The following is a 24,668-nucleotide window of genomic DNA, read 5'->3' on the forward strand; positions in this document are numbered from 1 at the left end:
TTTTTTCTTTTATTATACATACTTTTACCCATAGGCGCTCACCCAGATGTTATTAACCATGTTATAGTTCAGTGTGTATCAATATTCTCCATGTCCATTTCTTATAGAAGCGGCCAATATGATTTTTTTTTTTTTTTTTACAGTTTTTGAAACTGATTGGGAGACATGTCAATTATTTGTTGGATTTTAACTAGTCATTAGGCTAATGCTGTGTTCACACCAAATGCGAATAGAGTGTCAAATTCGCGTCTACCACGTCTAGTTTGCCGCTTGAAAAATTTTGAATGCATTCATGCGTCTAGAGCGAAATAGACGCACGTAGAAAGCAAAAGTTTCAAACGAAATTGAAATTGGTCTTTTTTATTCCTGAAATATTAACTTGTGTGTAATACTTGTGTCATAAGCTCCGGCTGACTGCTCACTGACAACATCAGTCGTTCCTCCATGTTGAATGAGTGACTCCTGAGCAGGCTCCTGATTGGTTAAGGCGGCGCGAATTGACGCCAAAGTTAAAAATTTTCAACTCGGGCGGCAGACGCGAATTCGCGGCAAACACATAAATGCACAAAAGCACCATTCCGCGTATCGCTCCAGATGCTCAATTCGCGTCATTCGCCCGAACTACACACACGAATGAGGCGAATTCGCGTCTTCCACGCTGCGCTAAATGCCTCATTTGCGCCGCGAGACCTCCAGACCAAAAAATACAAATAAAATAATATGTACTGCTCATGCGCCACTCACGCTTGCAGTGTGAAACCGGCGTCAAGGGTGGAAAGTTAATTTTGGGGTGAACTATTCCTTTAAATGTAAAATACAGGCTGAAACTGAGCGCTCAAGTCTGAAGCTCACCCAAATCTGTTAAGACAGCAGATGGGCACAGCAGAATGCTGCTACTGAAAAACACTCCCATGAAACCACAAACTGGTTTTGTGTGATGTTGCACCAGGAAGTCACAACTATTTGGGTTCAAAACAATCTGTGTTCATTTTTGCAACCCAGCAGCAAAGAAAAGAGAAAGGCCCTTAAGGTTTAGGATGACAACCTTACCAAACCTGTCCCAACAAGCAGCATCGGAAAATCAATCACCACATTAAAACAAGCAGCATTTTTTTAAAGGATGCGTTTACGTCTAGAATGAAAATTCTGTCATCATTAACTCCCTCCACTTGTTCCAAACCTGTATGAGTTCATTTATTCTGTTGAACACAACAGAATATATTTAAATAATAATAATATTAATTGTATCCAGACAGTTGATGCACCATTGTCTTCCATAGTAGGATAAAAAAAAAATGGAGCCCATCAGGGGTGGCACGGTTTAACTTTTTCATGGTTTGGTTTGTTTCATGATTTTAGAGTCACGGTTTCGGTTAGGGTTGCAACAAACGATTATTTAGATTATTGATATTTATTGTTGATTATTTCACTGATTAATCAATAGAATTTGATTGATTATTCAGCTCTTGCAATTAGTTAAAGAGCCACACAGATGGGAAATCAAAAATTACCTGTATTACAGTATATGGTGTAGCTGTCCATCAGTGAAAACAATGTGCAAAGTAATTAAACCAAAAAGTACACGATTTATAAAGTTATTGGCTTCTGAAGCAAGTAGTCGACTCTGATTCGCTGAAACGAGTCGTTATAGATTTCAAATCTTTTGCCCATCTCTATGTACGTCACTAGGAACACTTTGCATAATAATCTCCGCCTACCGTCTTGGGAGAAACGGAACTCTGACGTGCCCCACCCACCCACACAGACGCTCTGGTTAGTGTGATAGCATCATGTTGAGGAGACAGTGTGTTTTTAATTGTAAAGGCAAGTTTGTTTTATTTTCACTGCCAAAGAATGAAGATCAGAAGAACCAATGGCTAAAATTTGTTTTTACCACAATACCAGAGCAGTACAACAAATCCCTTTTGTTCGGTTCACAACATTTCACAGATGACTGCTTTTCTAATCTCGGTGAATAGAGCGGGATTTTCAAAGCGTTTGGCCATAAGAGAGGGTTCATTACCAACTTTATTTAGAACAACGAGCATCTCCGAATCACAACACAAAGTATGATTATGAAGTTATGTGTCGGTTTTCTCCCGAGCGTCTTATCAGTATGTGTGCTGTCTGCAGCCTGTCTGCGCTGATCGTCATGTACAAACATGTCATTAAAATGAAGTGTAACTCCGTGAATACTCAACAAAGAGACATGAGAGAGATATCTATAGAAAGCTTGACATGTCTACTTTGAAACTAAACAAGTGCTGCCGAACAGATATTCTGTGATAAAGTAATCCATATGAAAACAATTTCAAATAGATCCTTAAAAAAGGTATAATTTAGCTTCAGACGAAATGGAAATTTGCATAGTTTCGATTTTCACATAGTTCATGCCATTTTGTCAATTTTTACCTGGACATTCGTGGCTGCTTGGGAAAGACAACATAAGCATACAGGTTTGAAAGGACCCACATGTGTGACCCTGGACCACAAAACCAAGTGTCAGTTTTTTTTTTTTTTTTTTTTTTTTTTAGATTTATACATCATTTGCTCAATAAATAAGCCTTCCACTGATGTATGGTTTATTAGGATCTGACAATATTTGGCCAAGATACAACTATTTGAAAATCTGGAATATGAGAGTGCAAAAAAAAAAAATCTATTTTGACCCATACAATGTTTTTTTTTTTTTGGCTATTGCTAAAAAAATATACCCAGCAACTTAAGACTGGTTATGTGGTCCAAGGTCAGAGAATTATTACGTTTTTTTTTTCTTTAATAGACATTTGTACTTAAAATGTCTCTTTCAGTGACCATTTCAAAGGTGCCGACAGACAGACTACAGACAGTCTGTGTGAAAGTAATGTAAAAAGCTGAGTAGGGGAAATGAACGCAGTGGTCAAAGTAGGGTGCTTAAGCTTTTGTGCAATGCACTAGGCACCAGGGCTGCAGAAAACAAAGAGGTGTCAGAGCCCCTCTCTTTAGTCTTTGGTTAGGTATGCTTTCAGTCACGCACAGACCCCCCCCCCCCCTTCCTGTCCCTGCATTTCAATGTAAATAGACCGATTGAATGGCTGCAGCTGCCCCATCAAAAGGACAGTGCTGCTAAAGGGCCCAGTCATTGAGATTCAGCCGAGCCACGCTTCCCCACCCCCATACATCACAAGAAGAGTCGAGCGGCAGCCAGCAACCCGCAGGAAGAGCTCTTCAATTTAGAAAAATGCCCCCATGTAAACCTGAGCAAATGAGATCCTAAAAGCAGCGATAGTGAATGAAATTTGTGGTTCTATCATATGCCAGAGAGATAATGACTGATTCGAGACAACTCTAAATGCAATTGAGAAAACCATTTCTATATAAAAAAACCACCAGAAACAAAAGATTTAACAGAATAGATCTGATTCAACATCTCTAATGCCCTATGATTTCCATGATGCGGAAAACGCAGACGGAATCTAGTCATAAAACTGGAATTAACAGTTTAACGCGTAATGTCACAGAATGTGTCAAATTTTTAATTAACCCAAAGTATGTCATTACACTTAAATCAAACCTCGATATTGACAAGTATCTGAAAATATTAAACCACAAAAGTCAATTTAAATATGAATCCTGCATGTTAATGAATGGCACAAATTCGCGGTTTCAAATACTACACACATGCATGCCCCTTTCACACTGCCATTCCGACAAATACACAGGTAAAGTGTTCTGGCAATTGTTGCCGTGTCGTTTTTGCACTTTCACACTGTCAGTGATGCCCCGGGATATGTGCATGCTTTCACACACAACCCCTGAAGATCCCGTAACGACACGTGAAATCATGGTGTGAAGTGTAATGTACGAGTCGAAAACATTAGGCATGTTATACTTTCACTGAAGCAAGCAAACGATCTCTGCGTCAGCGCGGAAAGTCAGGAACTGCTTCATTACAGTTTGCACATATTTTTTCATCGCGAACGTTGATCTTCCTTCAAAACAGCCGGTAAAAGAGTCGCGCAATGACGTGTGTCATCATTTCGACACGGCATTAGATCTGGCTTTTGTTCACAGAGTAGGGCTGCACAATGTGTCCTTTAACCATCGATATCGCGATGTACGAATCCACGATAGTTAGATCGATTTAGGTTGCAGTAGTTGATCCGTTATTCATTAACTGTACAGGCCAGCTGCTCCCCGGCCCTTGACGAATGTGACTCAGGGATTAATTGCACAGCTTAACCATCATAGAGTCAAAGTTTTGACAGGGCAGAGAGAGAGAGAGAGAGAGAGAGAGAGAGAGAGAGACCGTCTTCAAACAACAGGAGCGCTGACTTGCTCTCTCTCCCTCTCGCATATTAATCAATTGACACGATGGTGTCGATGTTTAAATCATTTAATATGAGAATGTAAGTGTGCTCACCCCATTTTCGTTTGTAAGAAAACAAATTATTAGATTTCATATCGCAATATATATCCCAGAAAAATAAAATAATATTGCAATGTCATTTTTTCCCCAATATCGTGCAGCCCTATCACACAGCGCTCATCCCGGGTTGAACCCGGCAATGTTACTAGGTCCCCGACCCAGGTTAAATGGGGGAATCAATCCCGGGACGTGGTTGCTTCCCGGCAATTTTCCAGCAATATGCTGGGTCTGACGTGCAGTGTGAAAGGGGCTACTGAAGCACATGTGACACACACGAGCCCCTTTCACACTGCACGTCGGACCCGCAATATTCCCGTAACATTGCCTGGTCGCCTTCTGTGTGAAAGCAACCACGTCCCGGAATTGATTACCGAATCGAACCCGGGTCGGGGACATAGTAACATTGCGGTAATCGATCCGGAACGAGCGCTGTGTGAACAAAAGCCAGATCTAATTCGGTATCGAAGTGATGACGCGCGTTATCGCGCGACTTTTTTACCGGCTGTTTTGAAGGAAGATCAACATTCGCGACGAAAACATATGTGCAAACTGTAATGAAGCAGAGATCAGTTAGTTCCTCACTTTCCGCGCTGACACTGAGATCGTTTGCTTGCTTCAGTTTAAGTATAACGTGCCAAGCTTTGTCGACTCGTACATTACACGTCACGCGCTGATGTCAAGTGTCGTTACGGGATCTTCAAGGGTTGTGTGTGAAAGCACGCACATATACCGGGTCATCGCTGGCAGTGTGAAAGTGCCAAATCTAGCGACCAGGAAACAATTACAGGAACACTTTACCCCTGTATTTGCCGGAATGGCAGTGTGAAAGGGGCTACGGTGTTTTCAGCATCTGCCATCTCACTAAATGAGGACACAAACACAAGAACAACATCTCCAGAACTGCTCTGAGAGTTGCTACATGAACATTTGACCGTTTGATTAGAGTAAAACTAGCATCATATCACATACACAGAACTGTAAAAGTATTCACAGCAACCCGTCAAATTAAAAGTCCTGTTTGATTTGAAGACATGTGCCTAGTATTTTTCAGTAGAGTGTTCAGTCTACTACTACTAAAATAAAACAATCATTATTTTAATAAGGAATAATCACACAACATTTCCATGTTTTAATTGTAATAGTTAATCCACTTTATTTGCCAAAAAATAAAGTTTGCCTAATTTAAAAAAAATAAGATAAATTAAATTCATATTTTAGTCCTTCATTTGATAAATCAGAAGAATTTGAGAGGGAAAAAATTAATAAAATGTAGTTGTTTTATGCATACAAATAATTAGACATGCTAAAACAGAATTTGGTAACAATGAAAAATATGGTGAGAAAAAAAATCATAAGGCCCTATACATGTAATTTTTGTTAAACTTTTATTAAATTGGTGTGAAAATATGTTTTATGATTTTAATTAGACATGCTTTTTTATTAATAAACTTTAATTTAACAGGAGTTGGTAAAATGCTGATGACCAGTATCTGTTGGTGAACAGTAAGCAAACAGCTGCCTGTGCCACTCATATGGATAATATATTACTCAGCCCATCAGCACATCCAATCAAAACAACCGTTGTCTAATTCTAGGGGTGCTCCGATCACGATCGGCCGATCGTTAATGCGCATCTCGTCAGTAAAGCCGGTTTTCTAATCAGCGGTTAATTCCATCAGGTGCGTGATTTCACATAGAGCAGCTGTTACTACACAGAGCCGTTGTTAACTGAGAAGATGCGCCAAAAAACGCTGAAAATGAAGTGGATTTGCGCATCTTCTCTATTAACAACGGCTATGTGTAGTAACAGCTGCTCTATGCCTAACCCTACTCACATCTACCCACACAAGTGAATCTCCTGCCTCCGCTGCCAACAGCATCCATATAAAGCTTATTTAGAGCTGAATTCAACAGGGTAAAAACTGAATTTAGCAGACATGTACTAGTATTCTGTAGTACAATATAACATCATACTGAACATGCACTGTAGTAATGTAAATAATACTAGATAGCTATTGTTCTTTGGATTTATAGAATGCTTTTTCTCTTCAGAGGATCAATAACACTGTAAGCATGCACAAACTGATAAAAAAAAAAAAAAAACCTCAAATGATGTGAAATATGGCAGAAGAATAAAGGAGACCAGCTGAATGAAAGCACAAATTACAGTAGGTGGCACTAAAGCCTGTACACTAAAGCACTAAAGTACAGTACGATTCGGGACGGTACACTCTGATCCGGCTTGCATTTCCAACGCCATCCGTACCCTTACTTGATAGGTGTGGTGTACGCTGGAAAGCAGCAATCAACGTCATCCTTACACGAAGAAGAATGCGCAACACTGTCTGCATGCATGTTTGCAAATATACAAATCTAAAATACACTTATGTTTTTTTGTGTTTGTGCATTCGGATGTAAACAAGCCCAACACGCATGAGCAGCATGGAGGAACAAGTGAAGGAGTAACTTCATCCCCCTTGTAACACACACAAGTGTCGAAACTCTAGCTCCACCCTTTAGGTACGAGACTACTGTGCTAGGTATGGTCCCAAAAACGTGCTATGGTATGGTTTGCTATGTTGGTACCATTCACTTCTTCTGACAATGGAAACAGAAATTCCATTATATGGACACACAGAGATAGATTATTTTTCTACAAATCTGTTTTGTCTTTCATAGAAGAAAACACCATATACATCTGGGACAGCATGATTAAAATTAGAAGTTTTTTTTTTTTTGAGTGGAGTATGCATTTATAATCATTTAAAGAGAGTAGAAGTAAGTTTTTGTAACTTAAAGGGATAATTTCTAGCAAGATATATGAACAGAGAGCACAGCTATTTAAACATTATCCCCCGGTTCTTGTTCACATCATGCATATTCAATGAATTGAAAACAATACATTTTACAGAGGTATATGATGTCACTTGTCTGTGTTTGAAGATGTTGCGCAGTGCATGTGGATGAACGTTGCGCAGTGCATGTGGATGAACGTTCCGAAGTGAGGTAAACTTCAACAGATTTCCCCTGGTCAGGGATTAGGGAGCAATGAACACTGTGTAGAGAACATGTCAATGGGAACACAGTTAATGCGCGGACCTCACTTCTAATGAGCTGATTATCTGAATCAAGTGTGTTAACAGAGAGACATACAAAATGTGCAGAGTGCCATCAGCTTGAGATCAGTTTTATGAGATCAGCTGATCAATCATGCCAAAGCGGCATTATCAGACGATTGTGATCGCTTTATTGACTGGCACACAGCACAATTAAATGTAAACCATGAAGTCAGATGCCCTTATAAAAACTAACTTAAATGTTTGCTCTTCACAGAAAAGTTGTCAATGTCAAGCCTGACATCAGCCAGATGGTACTTCAGAGGTCAGCTCTTTTTACTGTTAACCAGGTGTATATAGGTGCATTCATGTCCCTGTAGAACTCATAATTACAACCTATAAACTGGGAATTTTCTGAGAGCTCGTACTTGTACCACATGACCAGTGTACCTCACTGCTGCAGATTCATTTAGGTGTTGATAGTGTTGCCAAAGAAACCAGAGATAAGACCGATATGGGTTTTTCTGACCGAAGTCAGAGTCAACCGATGGCCGATATGTGCTGCCGATTTTTAGGGCCGATATCTTGCAGTTTTCCCCTACATTTGCATGCTAAAATGTCACACTAATTAATAAGTGGATGCACAACATTTCTAAACTTATCATCATTTATTGAGCACCGACTTGTACCATCTCTCGAATCTTAATTTTGTGCACTGTACGGTATAAAGAAATAAATAAAAAAAATGTATCCAAAGTTAACGAAACAAAATCAATAAACTAACAGGTACATGCAAACAGGTAATACATATATATATATATATATATAGTCAATCATTTACATAAAAGTTTTAGAGCATTTATCAAGCAGAATTTTTCATGTTCGTTGGAACATAAATATAAACTTAAATATACATTTAAATAAAATAAATACAATTTTATAAATAAAAATCAATTAAGCTGAAAAATATAAAAAATAAACTATATAAAAAATAAATAATAGTAGTGCTGCAAACCCACTAGCATCCAGCAACATTTGTGTTTGGTATAAATGGCATGGAATATCTAAAGTGTAGGGCTGCAACTAACGATTATTTTGATAATCGATTAATCTGTCGATTATTTTTACGATTAATCGATTAATCGGTTTATGTACTTATATTTTAGTTTTTTCCATTTTTTCCCCAAGTAAATTATTAATAAAGGGTCTTTATCATTCAGCATAGATTTTTAAGAGATTTTAACAATTTTGCATTGTCATATCCTCATCAAAAATATACCTGGAGTTGTTTTATTATGTTAGTAATCCTTTGTCGAACTCTTTTGCAATCAAAACACTGATCCATACTCTAGCAAAATGCACAAGGAGATTTCAAATATTGTTTTCACCATGGCAGTCCTTAGAGCTCCTAAAGTAGTTTAACATCCCAAACAAAGCTTAAGGAATCTTTGAGAACATATTTTCACGAAGTATAAGGATAAAACAGAATAAAATTGCAGTGCATTGTATTTTATTATTTACTGGGAAAAAGCTTTATAGCTTATGCTGTGAAATTGTAAACAATCCTTCGAAAAAAAGTGCCAATGGCATGAAACCTGAATGGAACTCACAATTTAAAGTAAAATCCATCAGAAGGTTGTCCAGAGAAAAAAAATTGGGACACACACAAAAAACCTGCTGTGTGAAAAAGAGCAGTGAATACTTAGAAAAGAAGTGCATTTTAAATATACTCAAACATTTAACTCTCTCATTCAGTCATAATTAGGCTGCAAGTCTGAATTATGAACTGGTAAACGACAAACTGATCACATAACATGTTTGTAAAGCTTAAAATGTTAACTGTTAAAAAGCAATGTTATCAGCTTTTACGACTAAACATTTGCAAACAACCTTGTACTGGAGAATCTGCACAAATAAAATTCTTAGGGGCCGTTCACATATCGCACCTAAAAACGCGTGGAAAACGCTAGTCGCGCCGCTTTCTCCTTCTTTCCAAAGTGCTCGGGCAAAAAGGCCCCTGAGGCGTCTGCCTTTGCTAAGCAACCATGACGTGCTCCCTCCATGACGTGCCCTCTCCATGAAGACCCGGAAATTTCAGCAAAGGATAAATGGATGCGGTGTGGACGCGCCTGGAAAAACGGGCGCATCGCACCGCGTGCGTGTCGCGACCGCGTCGCTTCCATTATGAGAGTGCATACTGCGCGCCTACATAGGAAATAACGAACTTGAGCACGCAAAAGACACGATATGTGAACGGCCCCTTAAACAGTTCAGTAGTGCAGAGTTTACAGGTTACTCTTCATTTTGAAGGCTCAAAGTAAAGTACTCCCACTTCCCGCTGAATGCTGCAGAGACGCTGTTCGGGAAGCACGTGACATAAAACGAGGCCAGCTATTGGCTATTCGCTACTTCACCTGCTGTACTGGCTGAGTAAAACCTCCGGTGGCTCATTACTGCCACACTTTGGTCACCGCAGATTTGAAATATGCACGAAATGAGCCACTTATGGCAAATAAAATTTATTTAGCGACGAATCGATTACTAAATTAGTTGACAACTATTTTAATAATCGATTTTAATCGATTAAATCGATTCGTTGTTTCAGCTCTACTAAAGTGCATTCTAATTTCAAACTTACATTGCAGTCTGTTCATTATTAAAATAAAGTACAGTCAACCAAACATATACAAGGTTACACTGGTCAGTTTAAATAGACCGTAGTATACCAGTCCACTCTGCTTTTATGCCATGCACTACAAAACATGGATATCAGCTAATGCAGATACATAAAAACATGACAAATATCAGCCCGATATATCAGTCAACCTCTAATAGAAATAAATAATTCCTGGTCCAAGGATATGAACAGCTCCATGTAGAACGTCACATGTGGTCATCTCAGAATTGCATTAATTATGACATGGCATGCATATGACCTTGAGTATTTGATGACAGCATTATCTAACTGACAAGATAATGTCTTTGTCAATCAGTTTCTTCTAGGGCTACACAATTAATCGAATTTCGAATTGCGATTACATTTATGGATGCAAAAATGACGTAATTAGTGTAAGCGGCAGTTAATCGTTCAAAGTCTACTTATGTTATTCTGCATGCTTAAGATGCTTTTTTTTTTTTTTTTTTTACATGATATCTTATATTTTTACTTTTTTATAATTTAAAAGAAACCAATCCAATGTATCGTTGACATTTGAGGCTCAATACTATAGAAAAGTACTAAAGTTTTTCAGTTCAAGTGTTTTCAGCTTATTTATTTTCATATAAAAATAGGACATGCAGTTGCATAAAACAATGGTATAAACATCATTCAATTTAAATTTTTATTAATAATAAATATAATAATTCATTTGAATAATTAATAAAACCTCAATTACAATTTCAGGGGAATAATCGACAATTATGATTTTTGCCATAATCATGCAGCCCTAGTTTCTTCCTCTGTTAGGATGCAACTGATAAGACAGACTCCAGTAAGAACCCTTGGTGTTGGTCAAGAAAGCCCACAGCTGAACCCAAAGCGGGAATCGTCTTGGAAGGAAGTTTAGTAATGGATGAACTGACCAATCTCAGAACTTCTGTGCCCATTTTTCCAGACTGATTTATGCCCTGCACCTGGAATACCCCAGGTTACTGCTGTCCAATTAATCGCATGCGATTGTCATGCACATCTCCTCCGTAAAGCCAGTTCCATGATTAGTAGTAAATCTCCATCACCTGATTTTAGATGGAGCAGCATTTACTTCACAAAGACGTAGTTCACTGACAATTAGGCGGTCCAATTGTCAGTCCTCAAAAGGAGAGTGAACAAGCAGAAGCCCACAGATTGTGATCAACTACCAGAACTAATAAAGAATGGACTGCCATCAGTCAAGATTCGGCTAATATCCAGCATGCCAGAGAGAATTTCAGAGGTTATGAAGAACAAGGGTCAACACTGTAAATATTAACTCATAATTTTTGCCAATTAAAGCCTTTAAAACGTATGTGCTTATCATTGTTTTTCAGTTTATCACAGAAACATGTGGGAGGGAAAAAAATAATCAATCTACAAATACTGAAGCAGCAAACTGTGTGTCACTGCCAAAACTTTTTGACATTACTGTATAAATAAAGAACTTAGAAAGTACTATATATAACATTTACAGGAAAGGAAATATTTAGTTGAATTATGAAGTCAAAATATGATACAACAGAACCATAGACTATGACCATACTATCACGCTTATACATAGGCCTAAGAAATGAGATTTTGAAAGATCAAAAGAAACCACTGAGTGATAATATACAGTGAGAAGAAATGCAGCAAAGAAGAGAGCAGGGGAGAAAGAAGAGTCTCCTTTGATGTGTGAGAGAGAGTTGGGGAGAAATGTTATCAAACGCACTACAGTGGTAGCACAACCTGTGCCTAAGAAAAGAGGCGTCAGACTGAGAAAACCTTCAAACCCCAAAATCAAGTGGCCCTACCCAAATGTTTGCCATTCAGCATTGTGTGCATTTGTACATTTATGTGTTGCCATAGGGAGAGAGAGATTCAAAGGGGTTAATATGGCATCTGGCTGTCCAAAAAGTATTGAAAGGCCTATAAAACATTTACACCGCAGGAGAGAAGTGAAACGTGAGAGAGGAGAGGGAGCGTTCCTGTTTACAGACACTAACGCTATGCAATGAGGAAGGGGAAGGCCAAAGGAAACCAGCACACAATAATGTCATGCGAGTACTGGCTCACACTACTACAGTACACTGACAGCCTTTCCAACAGTGGGGAAATAAGAGTACATCAATACTCATTGAGTAGGGCTGCAAAAAAAAAAAAAACTCACATTTTAACTAAATGAATATTTTTGCATTCAACATTAATTCTGCTTCCTTTCTGTTGCACTCTGACTGTTTGATGAACATGCTGGTCTCACTGGCAATCAGTGAAGTTTGTGAAGTTTAACAGAGACTCGCATGTAGTCAGGATGAGTTTTCCTGCAGAATGGTAATTCTACCATTTATAGAAAAGAACAAACTCTCAAATTTAAGTTTTGCGCTATGGGAAACGTGCATTAAATCCATTAAACAACAGGGAAAGCCACAAGAGTTTTATGCAGGACTGTTATGTTTTGGGCCTCTTGAATTGTGCACTTTTCCCACAAAAGCAATCTCTAAAAGGCCGATCTAAGAAAAAAATTATCTCAAGCTGATGACGATGCCATGAGAGGTTTGGCACGACACGCAGCCGCACTGTCTCAGTCTCTGTCTGGTGCGGGTGAAATAAATAATGCTGAAGGTGAGGAATTCACCTTCATATTTTTTCATTAAAAGGGGTCAAATGATGTGATTTCAAATTTTCCTTTCTCTTTGGAGTGTTACAAGCTCTTGGTGCATAAGAAGATCTGTAAAGTTGCAAAGCCTAAAGTCTCAAATCCAAAGAGATATTCTTTAATCAAAGTTAAGAATCTGCCACACACCCCTAAAACGACTCAAACATGCCCCCACAGCTCTACGTCACTATGTGGAAATATTTGCATAATCCTGCTCAAATGTTCACGCAAAGAAAGGAGGCGTGGTTTCAGTAGCCACAGTTAACGTTTAAGGAGCCATGTCAGGGAGTGCTGTGTGTTTCTAGGCAAAAGCACTTTATTTGGTCTTCAGAAAGTAGATGCATTTAGGAATCTTTAAGATTACTTACAACAGAACACCAATGCATTTTATGGACGACCGTTTCGTGAACCTAGGAGGGGGGGTAATTCTGACTTTGCTATGACAATCTGGCATGGAAGGAACAGCATTTACTACACAGAGCCGAAGTTCATAGAGAAGCTACCCAAACAGCTGTCATTATCACAAATTATTTCTTCGGTTATATAATCGTACGATTATATGGTCCGCAATTTTTTTTAGTAACTTGTCAGTGAACTACGGCTCTATGTAGTAAATGCTGGTCCATCTGAAAGCAGGTGATAGAGATTCACTACTGATTATAGAACCGGCTTAACTGACAAGATGCGCATGATAATCGCATTCGATTAATCGTGCAACCCTAGCAAAATGTACACTTTTAATGAATATAATGAATGTATGATTTTATGTATGGACTTTTTTTATCATTGCTGATGTAATGTAGAAAGCTGAAAGGTCTGTTTTACATGTGGTAATTTTCAACAAACTACATTTCTGGTGGAGGGGTGATTCGTGAAATGTACCAAGAGTAACGCGATACTAAATATCTAAATATCGTAACAATTCAAGGATTTTACAAATTAAATAAAACAACGTAAATGTTACTTTTGATATTTTTTTCACAGGCCTGGAAATGTCTTATTTTTTTAACTCCACGATAGCCTCTAGCATAAAGTATCAGTGAAACATCATAGAGCCACTTCCTAGCATTAACCAAGTCAAGTCTGCTTTATTGTCAATTCTTCCACATGTACAGTACATAAATACAGAGCATTATTTTTGCAAACAGTGAGGCTGAAAAAAGCCCACCAATGAGGAACGCGGAGTAAATAAATAAATGTCTCTGCAGACCCAAGTGTGTCATAATTCTCATGGTGACTGAGCTAAGCATGGTTTTATTTCAAACTCACTAAAATGGTTTGAACACCATATAAGCTGTCATTTATAACAGCAATGTCATACCTTAAATAACATTTAATCTCCAACCACAGGACCCTTAAGGCACTCTATGAGCTCAGCTGGACAGAATTAGCTCTCAAAGGCTTGACTGAGAGAGATACAGCAAATAATTACGGTTGAGAATGACTGCCATCATCAAAGAAAGTAAATGCTTTCTGAAGCTCCCAGTAACAGCATTCCTGACCACACAACCAAACCAAAAGACCATTTCCCCTCTCTGCCAAACATTGAACAGGACTCCCAAAACACAAGAAGTGGGTAGACAAACAGGCCTGACAACATGAGACACTTACGGATCATACTTCAGCTAAATCCTGATTAGTGCTCTTAAACCACCTTCCGATAAACACTCTACAAGTGCCATGAGTCAACTGAGTTTGCTTATGGGGTGAAACAGGAAAGCGTGTTTTACAATGCTGCTGTGTTAAAGTTGTGCTCAAAAGAAATAAACCAAGGTGAGGAAGGGAGGGATGTAAAGTGGCAGCAGAGAACGTGAAGAGAGGGAGAGAGAGAGTGTGCTAACGCCCCAACACCGCCGCAGTGTTCTTTCACTGCACCAACATAAGCTCTGTTTACTTCATCACAAACTTTTGATAGATTCTCTCCATCCTTCAGATCACCCTTTAAAGAAATACTGTAAAGTTGTGCTTCAATGCAGTTCCTTGCTGAAGTAAACAATCACACCACATAATGTCTAAACAAGCACAGACGGGTCACATCCAACCGCAACCTTCACAAAATGTCTTTTCACACCATGTAAAACAGTGAAGTTCAGGTCTTGCAGTTATAAATCCAAAGTAAAAAACATTCAGCCTAGTACAGAGTTCACATTATGAATACAGGTATACAACTAGAAAACCATTAATTTGGTCAAATAGGATGATTGTAGCACTGAATCCGATCTTGCATGAAATCTTTAAGCTGTTATGCAATTAAATGGTGTTTGTGTTTTCTTCATGCCATAATCAAATCCCTCTGTTAAATATGAGCAATGAAAAACAAAACAAACTGAATTCATGTTGCCACCATACTACGACCAATCTAATAAAAACACTGAGAACTGAGTGTTGCAGTGATCTAATATTTACAGTCTGAGTGGTGCACTGATAACCCAAAGCAAATTCTTATCACAGATATTATTCTGCAATTTCATTACCCCTGCAGCAACTTCAGCACACATAATCAATTTGAGGTCAAAATATTCTCATATGTGCCCTTGAAACCTACATGTATTAAGCTGCCCATCCCAGTGGCTGTCTGGCTATATCCGATTCCCAGAGAACGACAACATGACGAGCATTATTTTCATTTCTCCAGCTTCACATGCTCACCTTCAATCATTACATACTATGGTTATTGTAGATCGACACGACCCGTGGGAATGAATAAATGCGCACAATTTGACAAAATTGACAGATTTTGAGCAATACGCAAACATTTCCTCGACTTCGGGGTGGGGGAGGGAAATAAACTCCAGTTAGCAACGGGGCTAAAGCCGTTAGCAGTCTAACCGTGAAAGTCGACGGATGAGAGGATGTACAGATGTTTTTCATCACGAAATGTATTTAAAAAAAGAGTAAAGAGCAGCTTAAAATTGCTTACCTTTTTTTTAAACGTGAGCTACATCTACAAAATTATACTTGGTATTCCCTCCCGATGCTTGTTTTTCCCATTTGAGGCCTTCTGCTTCAGCGAGCTCCGATGCGGGAACATCCGAGGCGCGCGACGCTCATCTCAGTCCCCGCTCGCTCCAGCGTGCTAAGCTAATCACTGACAACCTTCCCCAAAATGCGATGATTAAAATCTCACAGGGCTCCGATAAACTGGTAAGAGAAGTGGTTATAAAATCTCCATCCGTCCCTTTAAACAGTCCATGGGTCTCCGTAACGTTAAGTTTGCAGATTTGCCTTGATATGAGGTGTAAAAAATAAAATTCCGTTTCAAGTTAATCCTCTCCGTCCGAGTCCTTCCGAACAGTCTCGATCGGCCTTTGACTCGCGCTGACGAAGAGCGGACGCGAGGAGTTGATACGCGGACTGTGATAGGCTGACGCGAATGGGCGGTCACTGTCTGTTCCCCGTTGTAACTGCGAAACTGGCGCCATTGTGGTTCTTTCCAAGGAAGCTTCCACGTTGTTTTCTTTGGCGGCCTCGAGCCGTAATGGCGTAGACAGTGGCATGTTTTTGCGAGCTCCATTTGGGTGAGAGGAAAATGGAGAACCTGTGTGGGTATATGTAGCAAAGTTGCTTGAATGTGTTTTTTATATGTATGTTTTCATATTTTAAGATACGAGTGAACAGAGCTGCACCGTAATTGTTTATCCCGTCTTAATTCAGATTTATGTAAAAATGTCGAGTATTGCTATCTTCAGCATACTTTTTACAAACTGTTTGCTGGTGAAGGATTCCGAGCTCTTCAGCCACAACACGATTTGCTTTCCTTTACCGTTGTCTGGTTAATATATATATATTGGATGTATTGATTTTTGTTTTATTTTCGATTTGACGTCACACGTCTCAACCGTGCCACCGACTTCTTGGCGAGCAGAATAACGCAATGGCTCCCTCTGTTGAATCTGTCTGAGACATGGCCTTAATTCTCGGCCGCCTTGTTATTCTAATATGTTCTGTCCTCACTTCCTATCCCAACACAAAATACATCTGAAATCAAACAGGCCCATACCTGTCAGTACAGTAAGGATGTCAAACATGTTCTATGACCTATTGATTGCCAATAAAGTCCAATTACTGTACCTACACATAGGAGCCTGATAAAAAATATCAGATTAGAAGAAAATTTAAAACACTTAAAATGCTTTTGCATCTGAACTCTCTCTCTCTCTCTCTCTCTCTCTCTCTCTCTCTCTCTCTCTCTCTCTCTCCTTTATATATATATATATATATATATATATATATATATATATATATATATATATATATATATACCTAGACTGTATTTATTTTTGCGCTATATCTACATTTTTTTTACATCAAATTACAGTCGTTACAACTGGAACTTTTTGTAGTTTTTTGGGATCCATAAACGTGCAAGTAGAACTACACTTCCCGTCAGCCCGTTCTCGAGCTATTTCTGTCCTGATTGGCTGTTTCCGAAGTTGAAAGTTGAAAAGACATGTTTTTCAAGCCCGTACGGTAAACAGTATTCGAGTTCACGGCTTTACTAGTCAGTACAGCATTGTAATAGCCTTGTAATTGTATAAGACAGTTTCCCCCCGCATTTTGTTTGTTCTGTATGATTCAGATATATTCGAGCAGAAAACGCGCTTGTTGTTTTACAGCAGTGTTGGATAAGACCTGCAGACTCACTATGACAGCTACGTGATAGCAACTCTTAAAGAGGTCACATTAAAGACTGCCATTTATTTTGGAATAGTATGTTTTGATCCAAGCGACGCGATAAACCAGCTTTTAATATGGCAGCGCTACTTTGGCAGCGCGGAAGCAGATGGTACGACAAACGGGTTTGGTCGTTATCGTCTCGTTTCAGTTGTTTTCAAGCCAGCAGAAAACTGTACAATGTGACTTCATACTTTCATTTAATGACTCCAAACAAACGAGGTCTAACATCGGGACACATTCAGGTGGGTTATTTAAATTCAGAATAAGCACTGTGTAAACTATTTGTTCATTTAATATTCATAGCAAGGAGGTTTGACTCAAGTCCCGTGCTGATGTAATGCTGATTAACACAGTTTATACCATTTTTTTTTTTTTTTTTACTAAACTGAAGACATGGATCATAATAATAGCAAGTAATCTATGCGATTATGCATGACCTTGATGTTACTTTGGTGATTAACCAAGTTCTTTTTAACAGAATATTTTGACAAAGCCATTGATCCCGAGGCTTCTAGGACTTGATTTCCACTGTCAGCACAAATTGTTCACAGATCCTGTGAAACTGTGGAAACTATTAGGTATTACATTTAATTGATTTATTTGGCCAGACAAAGTTTTGATGCAGAACTTTTGACTTCTGAATCTTGATGCTTTTTCTGTATTATATTGCATAGCATAATTCAAATATTTTTTCCACATCTGTCAGGCACTACTCATTATTTCAGTACATCCAACAGAAGACATGAAAAGAAAGAAGGTGGAAAAGGGAAGACCCCAGAGGAGGAAGAAGGTATTTGTTGAAGAAAGTAGTTTGTAAACTACTTTCTTAATGCATCTAACTGTGAATAATTCGTTCATGTATGCTTAATTATTTTTTTTTTACATTTTACAAAAATAAACATTTTTTCTTTTTCAATAATTTGCTACATTTGAAAGTGCCTCACAATAAAGATCAAAAGATTTGTCGCTACTTTGGTTTCCTCATGATTTTATTTATCTTCATAAAGGCATTTTAAATCCTTATTAAAAGTTTTTTTTTTTTTTTTTTTGTCAAACTATTTTAAATAACATTTTAAATGTTGGAATATAATTTTTTTAAAATATAAAAATAATCTTATTTTAAAATATGAAACAGCCGTCAGTAAGTGGCAGCAAGTCTCTGTCTTAGTGGGTGAGTGAGTCATAGTATTATTCATTTAAAAGATTTGTTGCAAATGAAGCTAGTTACCATGTTTATGAATTGGTTGTTGAATCATTCACTCAGATCATATATTCTAATATAGGAACAAAACACTGCTGTGTGTTTCTCAAAGGCGTGTATTCAGATTAGAATATACTTCTGATTGCTATACTAATAAGGCTAAATCATGCAGTGAAGGCATGTTTTTGTTTGGTTTCTACAATATGAGCTACATACTCAATAATTTCATTGACAACAACAGTGTTATTGCAGACTATGTTTATCGCACACTCCTACATTGCCCTGCTTGTTAGGTGGCTAAAGTTGATTTTTAGTTGGAATTATTTTATTTAGATAACATGAAGTGATTTGACAAACATGGAATTGGCACAGTTATGTGAATATGAGGTTGACTGGGACAACTGTCAATAATGCAATTTGTTGACCAGTCGGACGCATGTAATTCAGACATGCAGATATACTTTTAATTCCAGATTTTTTTCACTCTTGCTTTGCTTCATTGGTTATTCCATAGAAGAGAAAAAGAGACGAGAGCAGGAGGACCAGATGTATAGGGAGCGACTGCGCACACTCTTTATCATTGCTGTCATCATGAGCTTGCTCAATTCCATCAACACCAGTGGGGGGAACATATCCTGGCATGATTTCATAAATGAAATGTTGGCCAAAGGGGAGGTGTCACGAGTACAGGTGGTTCCAGAGAGTGACATTGTGGAGATCTACCTTCACCCTGGCGCAGTCATCTTCGGCAGACCTGTAAGTCACTTCACATACAAGTGCCACACTTGATTTTTAAATAATTGTAATCATTATGGTGCTAACAGTTCTAGTTTCACTAATGTCCTGTTGTCTGTTGTAGAGACTTGCCCTGATGTACCGAATGCAGGTGGCCAACATTGACAAGTTTGAGGAGAAGCTGAGAGCAGCAGAGGAAGAGCTGAATATAGATACCAGAGACCGAATACCAGTGACCTACAAGCGCACAGGCTTCTTCGGGAAGTGAGTAATTTAGACCTTCCACAGAGCATGCAATCCTGGCAAGTTGAAAAAAAGATTTCAAAACGACTGTTGGCATAACAAAGTATGACTGGATCAACTTCTTGTCCTTCACAGTGCTCTTTATGCACTTGGTATGGCTGCCATTGGGGTTGCAATTCTCTGGTACATCTTCCGACTGGCAGGAATGGGTGGGAGAGATGGCGGCTTTAGTGCATTTGTAAGTCAAGATTCCTTCATTTACATTTGTTGTAGAATTGTACATTTAATTATTATTAAAATGTTTTCTGATGCCAAATAATCTGCCTGCTCCACCAGAATCAATTAAAAAAAGCCAAATTCACTATTGTCGATGGGAAATCGGGTAAAGGTGTAAACTTCAAAGATGTTGCAGGAATGCACGAGGCCAAAATGGAAGTCAAAGAGTTTGTGGACTATCTGAAGGTAAGGGCATCGGAAAGTTAGGCCCAGATCTTTATTTCTGCAGATGTGACAATCTTTAGTTATTCATGCTATATATATATATATATATCATGTTTTATTTTTATTTAAAAAAAAAGAATGTAAGATTCCAAATTTTTAAAACAAAAATTACCATATTATCGCATAAACATTTACCATATTATCATAGAAAATACTTATCACACACCCATAGAGCAAACTGACTTTGGTAGCACTTATTTCAGTGTTGACATTTCTATACATTTAAGTTCTTCAAGTTTTTCTTATTATGTATGTCTTTATTTTTGGAGCTGCTTAAAAATATAAAGTTCTTGTGATTAGTACAATTATTGTTTCAGTCAGTTTTCTCTTTCAGGTCAGCTGCTGTCATGACAGAGCAAAAGATGTAACTGTCAACTTGTTTATAGCTAGCTATCTTAATAATAACACATGTAGTTTAATTGTACAGATGTTGGTGGTGACTTTATCACTCCCTTGAGTTCTTCGATTGCTACTACGTAATGCAGAAATGCATATTGTTTCAAAGAGGTCTCTGCATTTTATCTTTTTTGTTTGTTTGGTGTTTGTTTTTTGAAGAATCCGGATCGATACCTTCAGCTTGGGGCCAAGGTACCTAAAGGCTCTCTGCTCCTGGGGCCCCCTGGCTGTGGTAAAACTCTGCTTGCTAAGGCAGTGGCAACAGAGGCTCAGGTGCCCTTCCTTGCCATGGCAGGTTCAGAGTTTGTGGAGGTGATTGGAGGTAATTCAGTACAATAAACTCTGTATATTTAATAGTCCCAACGCATTTTCAGATCTTCAAATTGAAATCTGAAGGATATTTCCTCACCCAGGCCTTGGTGCCGCAAGAGTGCGAAGTCTATTCAAAGAGGCTCGTGCTCGAGCGCCGTGCATCGTCTACATCGATGAGATTGATGCTGTGGGAAAGAAACGGTCCACAAACATGTCTGGGTTCTCAAACACAGAGGAAGAGCAGACCCTTAACCAGCTACTTGTGGAGATGGACGGTAATAATAAGAGATGTGCAAGTTATAATGGAAATACTATTTGTTTAAATAAAATAGTTTTTTTTTTTCACATGTTTTGCTATATATATATATATATATATATATATATATATATATATATACATACACATATATTAAAAGTAGTTCTTTAATATGTGTATATTTGAAGTGGAAAACAAAAAACATTACCTGTTTTGTTTTTTCTCCTGGATGCACAAGTGTTTGCCATTGTAACACGGTAACAGTAATACCTTGAATGTGCTGACCTAACTTTTACTTGTGGAATTATTTTTATAATGGGTTATTGAGTTGGTGCTGCACTGCCTATTTATTCAGCTGATTTTAATGTCTGCATAGGCTGATATGATCTGCACATGACTTTATGAGATTATCAACATATTTACCTTCTCACCTTTAAAGGAATGGGTACCACAGATCATGTGATTGTCCTGGCCTCCACTAACCGGCCGGACATTCTGGACAATGCACTCATGAGACCAGGCAGGCTTGATCGGCACATATTTATAGACCTGCCAACTCTTCAGGTAATGAATGTTCAAAGTACTTTCTTGGAGATATATAGCAGCTATATGGACTGGTTCTTTCTATTGTTTTTAAAAGACGTTTCTCAACAAGGCTTAATTAGTAAAAGTAAAAACCGTGATATTGTGAAATATTATTACAATTCAAACAACAGTTAAACAATTGCAAGTAGTATTTAATTTATTCCTGTGATGGCAAAGTTGAATTTTCAGCAGCCATTACATCAGTCTTCAGTGCTGTCATGTGCTGATTTGCTGATTTTTTGACATTTTTATGCTGCTTAATAGTTTTTTGAAAACCATGATACATTTCTATTTCATATTTTGGTGCTAATTATAATGATAATACTTTAATTCAGCAAGGATGCATTAAATTGATCAAAAGTTAAAGTAAAGACATTTAATGTGTTACAAAACATTTCAAATGAATACTGAACTTTATATACATCAAATAATCTTAAAAAAACTGCATCAAACATATGAGGCAGCACACATGTTTTCAACATTGATAATAATAATAAGAATAACTGTTATAAATAAATGAGCACTGAATCAGCATCCTGAGGTGTCATGTGATCATGTGTGTTCTAGGAGAGAAAGGAAATCTATGAGCAGCACCTGAAGATCCTGAAGCTCACTCAGCCGGCACACTTCTACTCCCTGCGTCTGGCAGAGTTGACACCAGGCTTCAGTGGTAAGTGTTGTTTTGACCATGTGACTATATTATCTCTTGACACCATATCCTGCCACAATTGCCCTTTGTGCATTGTTCCTATTTTCAGGGGCTGACATTGCCAACATCTGCAATGAAGCCGCCCTTCATGCTGCCAGAGAAGGCTACAAGTCTATTGACACCTTTAACTTTGAATATGCTGTGGAGAGAGTCATCGCAGGTATTCGGCTCCTAGATAGAGTTGAGCTTAAATAGTATACTCTGATATTGCATTACAGATTTCTACCCAATCAGCTTCCTTTGTTGGATCTGTTTGATGTTCTGTGTGACCTTTAGGGAGTGTGAAGAAAAGTAAAATCTTATCTAAAGAAGAGCAGAGGGTGGTGGCTTTTCATGAGTCTGGTCATGCATTAGTGGGATGGCTGCTAGAACACACAGAAGCTGTCATGAAGGTAAGCAGCATGCTAAGCTAAAAGGGATTATTTGTGTGCTATATTCCTAAGTCTTTTAAAAAATGATAAAATACAATAGATTCATGTGAGGGACAGACCAAACATATGGTTGTTAAAAAATATCGGCATTTAGATATTTGTGTGAACTTTCCCTATAGGCCTGTTAAGGTTTGGGCATCAGAAGAGGAAAAAGGAATCGCAAGCATGTTGTTAATGCCGGATCACATATCAAATTTGTCAAATTCACTGTATCGGTAAAATGATTGAGAGTTGAGATTTCAGTCTGTTTACTTTCAAATTTTGTGTTTAATTTAGTGTGTTATTGGCTGTTTCTTTAAAATATTTATTAATAGCAATTTATGGGTCCAAATCATTTAAAAGTAAGCTCTACCCTCTATAGTAATCACTGTGTGAATAATACAATTTATTAATATACGTGAATCCATTGAGCTTTTTTTTTTTAATCCATGCACTTGTTCTCTAGGTTTCAATTGCTCCCAGGACGAATGCTGCTTTGGGCTTTGCTCAGATCTTGCCAAAAGATCAGTATTTATTTACTAAAGAGCAGCTGTTTGAGAGGATGTGCATGGCTTTGGGTGGACGAGCCTCTGAAGCCATCACCTTCAATAAGGTCACCACAGGTATGACTACACACATCTAATCTGACCACACACCATCAAGGGGAGAGTTATGAATACATATTAGAGAAACAGAACTAGCTGAAAGAATAATAATTAGTAGTGTCGATTGTTATATCGGCCGATATTTGGCATTTTTCTGCTTGGCTGATGTGTTTTAGCCGGGACTTTTATTTTGACGGCTTTTATATTAGGCCTATTAGTAATGGAAAGGCAAACAATTATAATTCTTTCTCGTTTGCCATCAGCATTAAGCAAATACACAGTTATATAATTTTAACAAATCTTTGAATGACTAATGAACATTTAATTTCACAAACCTTGAAACTCAGTCGAATACAGCTGTGAGATCTTGTGAAGTGTGTATGTGTATCCAGCATGATCTCGTGTTCTCTGTGTGATGGTCGGTGTGTGTGAATTGAATGCTTTAAACTTGAAACTCATGATTTCAAATTGTGCTGGGCTTTATGCATTTGCCCACTGTCATATTCATGTCATTTTCACTTTGTGCTGTGTGAAAAATGAGGGTTACCCTGTCTTTATTTGAAAAATATGATTCCCAGTGCACACAAACTTCCCAGAATACTGAGTGGCCTTTTGGTTAAAGTGTTTACTTATATATATATATATATATTAAATCTTTATATATATTTATATATATATATATATATATATATATATATATATATATATATATACACACACATATATATATATACATATATATATATATATATATATATATATATATATATATATATATATACATATATATATTTGTGAAAAATACTGTCATCTTAAGTATATTTCTTTTACACATTCATTTTTAATCCATTGTCAAAAGATTTAAAATTTCTTAAATATTAATAATAATAAAAAAAAATCAGATCATCTATCGACCCCCCTGCCTTCCAAGATCGCATTGGCTGTCTAAAAACACATATCGGTTGACCACTAGTTATTAGCATGAAACAGGACACGAAAATCAGATAAAGACATGGTCTGTAATTGATCATGTACGATGGTTTTAATTAACTATTTTATTTTAAATCTTCATGTTTGTATTTTTTATGTGATTGCAGAATAGGATGTTTATTCAATGATTTAATAAAAACTGCTGGGATTCTCATTTATTATGTTCTATAGACACGTCATACATATCTCCAGTGAGACAAAAATATTAGAATGTTGTCTTCAGGTGCCCCCTGGAGGACAAATGCATATTGATGAGT

General features: G+C 37.7%; 2 protein-coding genes across 2 annotated transcripts in view; one reads left to right on the top strand and one right to left on the bottom strand.

The window, feature by feature from the left end:
- LOC128016577 (ankyrin repeat domain-containing protein 11-like) overlaps positions 1-16,114 on the bottom strand; it is a 123,168-nt gene extending 107,054 nt beyond the window's left edge. Inside the window, exon 1 of the mRNA XM_052601201.1 lies at positions 15,712-16,114. The gene's annotated coding sequence lies outside the window, so the exon portion shown is untranslated. The remainder of the gene's footprint in view (positions 1-15,711) is intronic.
- A 1,098-nt stretch (positions 16,115-17,212) lies between these two features.
- Positions 17,213-24,668, top strand: part of LOC128016580 (paraplegin-like) — a 9,152-nt gene continuing 1,696 nt past the window's right edge. Inside the window, exons 1-14 of the mRNA XM_052601204.1 lie at positions 17,213-17,710; positions 17,947-18,046; positions 18,175-18,258; positions 19,184-19,425; positions 19,529-19,668; positions 19,783-19,885; positions 19,984-20,109; positions 20,704-20,866; positions 20,958-21,131; positions 21,552-21,676; positions 22,265-22,367; positions 22,456-22,566; positions 22,683-22,798; positions 23,283-23,439. Coding sequence (XP_052457164.1) covers positions 17,543-17,710; positions 17,947-18,046; positions 18,175-18,258; positions 19,184-19,425; positions 19,529-19,668; positions 19,783-19,885; positions 19,984-20,109; positions 20,704-20,866; positions 20,958-21,131; positions 21,552-21,676; positions 22,265-22,367; positions 22,456-22,566; positions 22,683-22,798; positions 23,283-23,439 — 1,912 coding nt within the window. The 5' untranslated portion in view covers positions 17,213-17,542. The remainder of the gene's footprint in view (positions 17,711-17,946; positions 18,047-18,174; positions 18,259-19,183; positions 19,426-19,528; positions 19,669-19,782; positions 19,886-19,983; positions 20,110-20,703; positions 20,867-20,957; positions 21,132-21,551; positions 21,677-22,264; positions 22,368-22,455; positions 22,567-22,682; positions 22,799-23,282; positions 23,440-24,668) is intronic.

Source organism: Carassius gibelio, chromosome A7 (assembly GCF_023724105.1).
Source record: "Carassius gibelio isolate Cgi1373 ecotype wild population from Czech Republic chromosome A7, carGib1.2-hapl.c, whole genome shotgun sequence".
In the NCBI taxonomy this organism is placed as follows: Eukaryota; Metazoa; Chordata; class Actinopteri; order Cypriniformes; family Cyprinidae; genus Carassius; species Carassius gibelio.